At 36.6% G+C, this 10,278-nt stretch overlaps 1 protein-coding gene and 1 pseudogene across 1 annotated transcript in view; both read left to right on the forward strand.

The window, feature by feature from the left end:
• The window catches only part of LOC104719562 (putative receptor-like protein kinase At5g39000), a 4,558-nt gene extending 3,679 nt beyond the window's left edge, over positions 1 to 879 (forward strand). The window contains exon 3 of the mRNA XM_019231265.1: positions 109 to 879. Coding sequence (XP_019086810.1) covers positions 109 to 779 — 671 coding nt within the window. The 3' untranslated portion in view covers positions 780 to 879. The remainder of the gene's footprint in view (positions 1 to 108) is intronic.
• On the forward strand, positions 4,928 to 8,041 carry LOC104719561 (annotated as a pseudogene).

Here is a 10,278-nt window from a genome sequence, read left to right on the forward strand (position 1 = left end):
ATAAGTTCTCTGATCCTCCATTGTCGTGGAAACGTAGACTAGAGATCTGCATTGGAGCCGCTCGTGGACTACAATATCTCCATACTGGCGCGAAGCACACGATCATACATCGAGACATCAAAACTACAAACATACTTCTTGATGAGAACTTCGTTGCTAAAGTATCTGACTTTGGTTTATCAAGAGTCGGTCCTACAAGTGCTTCTCAAACGCATGTCTCCACCGTCGTCAGAGGAACGCTTGGTTATTTGGACCCTGAGTACTTTCGCCGTCAAGTCTTGACCGAAAAATCTGACGTGTACTCCTTTGGAGTTGTTCTGTTCGAGGTTTTGTGCTGTAGACCGATCAAAATGCAAAGTGATCCACTAGAGCAAGCGGATTTGATCCGATGGGTAAAGGAAAACTACGAGAAAGGAACTGTTGATCAGATCATTGACCAAGATCTAAGTGTCGATATCACTTCGGTATCATTGGAGAAGTTTTGTGAGATAGCTGTAAGATGTGTTCAAGATCGCGGTATTGAACGGCCATCGATGAACGAAGTCGTTTGGGCGCTTGAGTTTGCGCTTCAGCTTCATCAGACTGATAAGAAGAATGACAATGTGGAGTCTCTAGATCTAATGCCTCTTGGTGAGGTTGGTACAACTACCGACGGAGAAGATGACTTGTTTAGTAGGACTAGAGGAGAGGAAGCGAAATCGACCGCAGCCAGTGACTCTGTTCCTCAGGTTGGTAATGAAAGGAGTGGTTCAAGTTGGGGAGAACCTAAAGCACGGTAGATTTGATGGATTGATAAACAAGTGTATTACATTTCTGGTTAGGGTTATATATTTTGTGTATGTATAATTGTTGAATAAAAACATTATTGTACTTACAATATACGGTTGGGACTATACAGTCTTTGCCAGTTTAAATTAGCTGGCAAACAAACAATAGCAGTTTAAATTAAAATAATAATTAGCTAACTCAAATTTATATATCTTTCTATCACGTACAGATATGCTAAGATCTATATTAACATTTTTGAAATATATTTTGTATTCTAACTTTTTATTTGTAATATTTATATAATTATTTTTTTGTTATTTGAGTAAATGTTAAATAAAGTATTTGTAATAAAATCTAACCATAATATCTTACTTTCCTTAATTACATAATGGAAATATCTATACAAAATCACAATTCAATAACATAATTTTTTATTTTCTATACACTAAATATATATAACATTGCATCATGTATATTAAAAATTAAAGAAACTTAAACAAGTATAATATAAAATTATAAAAAACTATGAAAATTTTTAGTGTTATGTCGCTATAAAAGGGTTGCTATAACAGAGTTGTCCAAGTGCATCACCTGTCATAATAGAATTTCCGCCAAATTAAGAATGTTTAGATGGTGAAACGGTTAAACTCGACAATGAATATCCGTTCACTAATCCAAATTACATATTTTTCTAAAACTTCATATGTTAATTTTATGATGCAATCTCAGTTTCGTCTTGTCAAACATAGTGTACTTTAAAAATATTGTTTCTCCCAATGTTTTGGTTAAAATCAATCTTGATGAAATCTTGTTTTATATTTCACTTTATTATCATGTTATACAATTGTAGTTCCAGTTGATAATATGTCTTCTGAGATATGCTACACATATTACATGTCACTTTTTGTAACGGCTTACGTATCACTTTTTCTATGTTTTTTTTAAATGAATTATTTTTTCAAGAGTCTTTATTATAGTTTTCCCAAAAAAAAGTGTGACCCTTACAATGTCTTCATTTTTTATCAAAACTTTTAAGTTTACTTGAGTAATTAATCTTTTGTTTTTCTTTAAGTGAAATTTAATAATAAATCTTTGTAGTATATGTTTCTTAGAAACTAATGTTTCACTTTAATTTTATGTATATGTTTAGAATTTTATAAATATAATTACATATATTGGCTTTTTACTCCACCATGCATTACAATCTTACTTCCATTCTAAAACTCATTAACACATTATAAATTTTGCAATATGATCATTTTTTGGTTACAATTTGAATAATAATATTATTACTAACAAATTCATAGTGTTATTTTTACTATTTGAAAATTTTCATTTCTGTTACTTAATTCATTTTATATAGTTATTATTTCATTATTTAATAAAACAAATTTATATTACCTTATTGTTTTTGCTATTTTAAATTTCATTAATTTTACTTAATTTGTTTTTAAAATTTATTTTTACTATTATTAATTATAAGTAATAAATATGCAATGAATAAATATTTCAAAAAGTAAATTTTAATAAAAAGAAATATAGCATTGTTTATGTGGATGCTGATGTGGAGGAAGGAGAAGAGAGAAAAGTTATCTTTGTATATATAGATAGATATCTTTTCTATGAGCCATATTATTTTTTGCTTAATTAATATGTTTATATTGATTGTGTTGATATTGAAGATGTATGTAGATGTTGATTAAAAACAGAATACAATAAAAATCTAAGGATTTTCTCTTAATATTTTGTTTTCAACTATTATTTTTTTTTCCTGGGGGCAAATCTCCCATCCATTTTTTTCCTGTTTTAATTATTATTTTTCTTAAATCTATGGCATTGACAAAAATCTTATGAATATCCTTTTAGAACATATATAGAATAATATTTGTGGACAATCAACAAAAAAATTTTAGCTAATAGCCTCGCGAAAAGATATATATATTTTTTTTGTTAAGTACTAATCCTATATATATTTTTTATCTTAAGGATAACGCCTTTATAGATAATAAATATATTACTTTCAAACCCTAAGACACCAGATCGTATATTACTTTTCTTGATGATGAACTTGGAGAAAGGAGCCGAAACGAAACAGATCTTGATTCGTGATCATGACGTAAAAACAGAGTTAGAAGTGTACATCTTTGAAGCATTCGCAATGGATGAAAGAGATGTTTTAAAACCATACTATGGCCCTAACTACTATTTCATCAAGGCATGGGTAGACGAGACCAAACAACACGGGACAAAAGTGGTGAAGGATTCCTTTGTGGTTAACCAAAGAATGGTGATTCCTTTAGATTTTCCCGCACCGTATCTTTACATAGAATTGCTTAGAGGATTCTCCTATAGAGATCCTGGAACATCCAACGGAACTGTTGTGATTGGTCGTGCGAAGATTCAGTTGCCTCCTTGGAGTAGCCATGGCCGGGGCGTGCGAACATCCATCGATCTCGTCGGTTTTTTAACGGTAATCGAAGTGTCGTGAAAAAGGGATATGTAAATTATTTTATGACAATTCATAAGAAAGTTGTTAATCATCGTCTTGTTCTTTAGGAGAATTAGGGTTTAAAAATATAAAATTTTTGGGTCTTTTTTTTCTGACAATTAAATTTTGGGTCTTTTTTTTCTGACAATTAAATTTTGGGTCTTATTCTAAAGATTATTGATCTTAAGTATCTCACCCATAGCTGTGGTTTTTTTTTTTTTTTAAATTCAGCTTAAGCATTGTGCCAAAAGAGTAAGATACATATTGTTCCATCACATTTTTGTCCACCAATTTCAACCACTTACGATTCATTTGAATGGACTAGTCATTGTCATAGCCTATGCAAGCTGCTTAACAAAACGTGAATAATGGCCCTATATCAGAATTTTCTTCCAAACAATATTTCTTTTGCTTTGTCAGTCAATGGTTGACCCATAACACTCATTCATCACCACCCATGACTTTGAACTTCAATTATGAGGAGTATGAATGATTTTTTCCCTGTTAAATCCAAAGTCTTTTTTTTTCTCAGTAACGTGTAGTATACGATTTAGAATCATAATCGAGATGGTGCTGCAACAACGACACAAGAATAAATTCACTAGGTTACAAATCTTGGTGACACTAATTAAAGGTCTTGGTTATACGACAGTAATAACAAAAATTTTGTAAACAATTTGGTTGGAGAAGTCCCTCCAATGGCCCAAAGACCTCGAATTTTGACCAATTAACTTAGATTGGAAAGCTATGCCTATGCACATCGAGTCGTATGAACCAAGGAAACATTTATGCCTACTCAGATATGAAGTTTGTGAACGAAGAATCTACATCCTTGAATTTGTAGTCGAACCGAAGGTTTTAGATTCATCAAGGAGCTCGAACTGTTTTAAGCTAGTGTGTGAGAGAGACCTTCTAAGCCAAATTGAGGGGTTTTGGGTTCAGGGTTTAAGTGATCTGGCACGTGAGGGGTTGTTACAAAGGCCCGTTAAACTTAGGGAGAAAATCGTAATTGGCTCTGTAAGTGGCTGTTAGGGGTGGATTTCACCTCAACAATAAGCCCAGCCCAGAAAAGGCCCAAAAGAATTAATAGGCCGAGAGGGCTATTTTGTCTTTTCGGATGACGAACCGACACAATAATTTATAAATAGTGATTGTACGGCATACGAGTGAGGGACGGAAAAATGGAGAGAGAATTGATACGAGAGAACAGGTTCTCGAAGTATAGATTCGACGAGCTTGCAATTCGTCAATTGTTTCTCTTTTTTTTTTTCTTGCTCGTCTTTATCGATTGTAGTCCAACCTTTTCTCATATAATAAAGAGAACTTCGACCCTCTAAACACCGAATTAAAATACTTTAATTGGACGGATTCGGACATCAACAGTGGCTAGCTCTGCTTTTGAGCTGTGTGTAAAATCTTCCATTGCTATAAAATTGTGAAGTGCTACGTCTGTGCCGTTACCGTCAGAACTGAAACTGAAACCAATACCGCAACTGGTAAAAATAGGAAGGAGATTAATTATCTGAGTCTTGGACCCTTGGTGAAGAAAAGTATAACAGAGGTTAGGAGAAACGTATAGGTTCAACTCAGAAGGTGACTTGGCTCACTCTCATCCTGATGCCACTTTATGTTAATGATTAAAATCCAAAGGATGAATGAGTTTAAGTAACTCACTGCTGCACTGCACTCACCATATAACCTCTAAATGATAATGCATGGTTTACCATTTTGAAGAGGATTGTAGGAGGAACAGTATTGATATGTAAAGGTAATGATACTTTCTCCATGGTTGAGGTAATAGGCAGTATAACGTTCAGATTCAATGATGACAGTGAGTTTACTCAAATTTTGATGAGAGTGGTGGAGTTAATCTCTATGAGAACTCTGGCGATGAAGGGGTGTCACTCCAAAGAATGAGACTCTATAAAGCCAAAAGTTCTAAATATACTTGTTGTTCCATCAAAGGAGCTCAAAGATTGCAAACAGATAAGAATGGAGTAGTCTTTATTTGGGTTTTAAGGTAGCAATAGCATATATCAGATTTGAGCGACAGAGAGTCTTTTCCTTGGCGAGTTAGTGTTTTTTTTTTTGTAAGAAATTTCTTGGAAACATTATTTTTTTTTGGCTTTGACAGTCAACAGTTGACCCATTGACTAACTCCTCATCCATGGCTTGAGCTTAAGTTATGCACACTCATCTCTTATCTTCTTCACCTTCTACGTAACTTATTTTAAAAAATACCATGATCTGTTACGTTTTGTTTGTTTTCTCTGTTCTCGTTTCCGTCACCGGGAGAGGAGTAGGAGCTGTGGCGGCATACAAGCCAGACGATGTCTTTTACATCAACTGCGGCGATAGTTTCGAAAATGTTGATAGCAGTGGCCAGAAGTGGAAGGCGGAGAATCCCAAATTCATGTCGTCGAATTCAATCAACGCTTCGTTCACTTCAGACCAAGAATCAGAGATTCCTTGGGTTCCGTACATGAAAGTTCGAATATTCCGATCTGAGTTCACCTACACTTTTCCAGTCAGTACTCCGGGATTAAAATTTCTCCGTTTATACTTTTACCCGACCCAATACGGATCCAACTTGGACGCCAATAAATTCGTTTTCTCCCTCACCGTCAATGGTTACACTCTCCTGCGAAACTTCAGCGCCTCTTTAACGTTAGAAGCTTTAAAACCGGTTTCAACATTTTTGGTCAAAGAGTTTATCATTCCGGTTAACCTGAGTCTGATTCTCACCTTCACGCCGTCTCCGAATTCGTTTGGTTTCGTTAACGGAATCGGGATCGTCTCCATGCCTGAACGATTTTACTCAAAGGGAGGGTTTGATGACATGATAGAAACGTCGGTAGCAACAACATCGACTTTGAGATAGACAACTCGACGGCTTTCGAGACCGTTCACCGGATTAATGTAGGCGGACAAATGGTGGATGAGGTCGATGATTCGGGAATGTTCCGACCGTGGCTTTCTGATAATTATTTAGGAGATCAGGCAATGCATGTGACCATTCCAGGTGTAAAAATCAACTACACCAAGAAAACTCCGGCGTATGTTGGCTCGGAGGATGTGTATGCCACGTCGCGCCAAATGGGGAACATCGGGAACCCTATGCTAAACCTGAATTTCAACATGACATGGCTTTTTACAGTCGACGCTGAGTTTAACTACCTCGTGAGGCTTCATTTCTGTGAGACAATACCGCAAGTGAACAAAGTAAATCAACGCGTCTTCTCCATCTTCATCGGACATCAGATTGCTAAGAAGGAGGTGGACGTGATTCAGTTGAGCGGTGGTTCTCGTATTCCGATGTATCTAGATTTCAGTGTGTTTGTTGGTTCCAAAAATGGGTTGAGACCTGATCTACGACTTGAGTTGCATCCTTACATGGACACTGGTGCATCGTATTGTGAGGCTCTTCTGAATGGTGTAGAGATTCTCAAGCAGAATCATTCTGATGGTAATCTGGCCGCGCCTAATCCATATCCTCGAGTATCACCAGACTTAACACCAAATCGTGTAACCTCGCGGTTTTTAAAAGGCAAGCCACATCTTCTGGAGATAATCCTCATAGCCGTTTGTTCTGCAATTGGGCTGGTCACTTTTTTTGTTGTCCTGATCTTGTCGATACGTGAGATAAAGAGTAAAAATAGAAAGAAAAATAGTTTCGTCATGTTCAACGTATTGCTGAAACAATACACTTATGCAGAATTGAAGAACATTACAAAGTCATTTTCACACAGAGTTGAGAAAGGAGGATTTGGAACTGTTTATGGAGGAAACCTTTCTAATGATCAGAAGGTTGCAGTAAAGGTCTTGAAGGACTTGAATGGAAGTGGTGAAGATTTCATTAATGAAGTCACCAGCATGAGCCAAACATCTCATATAAACATTGTTTCTTTGCTCGGTTTCTGCCATGAAGGGTCGAAAAGAGAGATTGTGTATGAGTTTTTGGAGAATGGGTCTCTGCATCAGTTTATGTCTAGAAAAGAATCATTGACTCTAGATGTGAAAATACTATACGGAATCACGCTAGGCATTGCTCGGGGATTGGAATACTTGCACTATGGTTGCAAAACAAGAATTGTGCATTTCGACATCAAACCTCAGAAAATTTTGTTAGATGAAAATCTTTGCCCTAAAGTCTCAGACTTTGGCCTCGCTAAGCTTTGCGAGAAGAGAGAAAGCATTTTGTCACTAATAAACGCAAGAGGAACTATCGGTTACATTGCACCGGAGGTGTTCTCACGAATGTATGGCAGAGTCTCACATAAGTCAGATGTATATATAGCTATGGGATGTTGGTCATGGACATGATTGGAGCAAGGAACAAAGAAATAGTAGAAACTATTGACCATGATGCTAGTTCGACTTACTTTCCTGATTGGATCTATAAGGATCTTGAAGATGGAGAGCAAACATGGGTATTTGGTGATGAAATAACCAAAGAAGAAAAAGAGACTGCAAAGAAGATGATTGTGGTAGGACTTTGGTGTATCCAACCATGTCCATCAGATCGTCCACCAATGAACAAAGTCGTCGAAATGATGGAAGGAAGCTTAGATGCTCTTGAAATTCCCTCTAAGCCTTCCATGCATATCTCCGCTGAGGTTGTTCCTGAATCTTCTTCACTTTCTGATGGCGAGGAAACTGGATAAAAAAATATTGTTGATAATTATTAGCATGAAAACTTTATTCTAATAAAAGAAATTGTAATAGATAGAAGTATAAAGTTTATGTAGTACTTTACTTAATTTATCATAATTTCATATTGTAACGTTCGTGTCCCAAAAAATATGAATATTAAATTTTTATATCGGCAATTGAAGTGGATTTGGTTTAATCACTGTTGGTTTATTAACCTGATCGATTTACTAATTAACCAAAAGAATGGTTTAATTAATTATTGGTTTAGCTATTTTCTGGTTTAATTAAATTAAACCAAAGAGGCCCCTAATTCTTCTTTAGAAGGATCACGCTTCTCTTCTCTTCATTAATAGAGATTTGTCGCTGCTGGATGCTCAGAAAGAGGGAGAGGAAGAGGAATACCTCCTGGTTATTTGGTGTAAAGGAGAAAGAGAAGGAGAACAAGCGTTTTCCTTAGAGTAAGAGAGAAACAGAACTGTCAGGGTTTGGGAGAAGGAGAAACCGACTGGTCAAATCGTTTCAAAAGGTATTGATTTTTGGTAGGGTTGTAGCTAAGAGATTTTCGTACAAAAGTGAATTTGAGTTAATATTCTAGGAGATATTGGCATTTTCGTGAGGCGTTTCATCTCAGTCGCAGATTGAGACCAACGGGTGTTTCGGGGTCAATTGCGGTTTCATTTGAGATCTGATTGTACTGAAATTTTGTAGGAAGCTTCTGGACGTATAGGCCTTACTTTTCACCAGAGGGACTAGAAAGTTAACTGTTCGTTTTGATTTCGTGGTTTCACTTGTGAGGTTGTTCTTTTCTGTTTNGGAGATGGTGGTTCTCTAGAGGGGATGGTGGTTCCCCTGATACCGAGATATCGAGGGTGACGACCTAAGAGTGAGACGGTATGACTCGAGGACGGTGGTCTGAGAGTGAGATCGGNCTAGCAGTTTGTTTTCATTGTTTGTTTGTTGTTGTGATTGGGTGTAGGAGCGACTTTGGTTGTTCTTGGATATTGGAGAGCCTCTCATTTGGTTGCTGTTTTCGTGAATCACTTGGTAAGGTGAGTGCGTGACCATGAGCTTATCTGAGTGATTGGGTTGTATGACTTGTTTTGTGTGATGATATGTAGGTGTGGTGAATGTGTTATAGGGTGACATGTTCAATGAATGGTTTGTTATGTTTTGTTTGTGGTTGTACTCTTGATTTGCTTGTGTGTATAACTCGTAGATGGGAGGATCGCCTCACTGAGTATTTCTGGTAATACTCACGAATCTCATTGTGTTTGTGGTGCAGGTAATGAATGTGTAGCGTGGAATCACGGCAATGAGGAGGCTAATGATCTAGGGTCTCAATTGTTGTGTTTTGGTTATGTTAGTTAGTTTTATATGTTTCCGTTGTGCATGTTAATGGTTGGTTTATGTTAATTGGAGTTGTAGATGTTGGTTTATTGTTTAGGTTGTAATTAAATATTATGGGATATTTAATTATCTTGTTATTATTAAAAAAAATGGGTCGGGTTGTTTCAGTTTGGTATCAGAGCTCTTATGGTTCTAGGGCGGGTTAATGGATGGTTTAGAGTGGCTTAAGGAAATTTAATTGGTGGAATTATTTTCCTGTTGTTTGATGAATGATGTTGCTGATAGAATTGATTATGAGTAGTTAGTCAATTTTCATGTGGTATGGAGTTCTAGTATCATCCTCTTCGAACCTTCAATGAGATTCCACGGTAACTTGTTTTGTGTGTTGTGAGTTGTGTAGTGTTTTTAGCTTATGTGCGGGAAGTGCAGTTGGCTATTGACAAGTTGTTGGAAAGTGGAGGATCACGCCGGTATCGGGAAATACTGTTAGCGGTGATTTGTGAAAGTGGATGTGTTGGAAATGGATTTCCGAGAAGTTAAGATGGAGATTTATTACGGATTTTTCTTTTGGGACTTGTGTGTCATGTGGAACAGGAAATATGTAGGAAATTCTATAAATAGAAAGTTTCCATAAATAGAAAGTTTCTAAAAATGGAAAGTTTCTAAAACTGGAAAGTTTATTGGAGTTAAAACTTGTCTATTTTTGGAAAGGGCGTGTGTAAACACCTGAGTGGTTGGGGGTGTTCTAGAGTTGGCCTGAAGAGTGGTCACGATGGTGGTGATATTCTGGGAGGGAATATAGTGGTTGGTATGATATTGCGATGTTTTACGGAGACCACGGAAGGTAATTCTTCTCAAGTAGTGCTTACAGACGTCGAGACTTGTTTGCCCTAGGGACGGTGGGTTCTGAACAACTCATAAGGAGATGGTGGTTCTCCTGACGGGATGGTGGTTCCCCTGTATACCGATAGCTTGAGGGGTGGTGGGCCCTGAGAGCGGCATAGGAGATGGTGGTTCTCCTG

Source organism: Camelina sativa, chromosome 10, assembly GCF_000633955.1.
Source record: "Camelina sativa cultivar DH55 chromosome 10, Cs, whole genome shotgun sequence".
Taxonomy (NCBI): domain Eukaryota; kingdom Viridiplantae; phylum Streptophyta; class Magnoliopsida; order Brassicales; family Brassicaceae; genus Camelina; species Camelina sativa.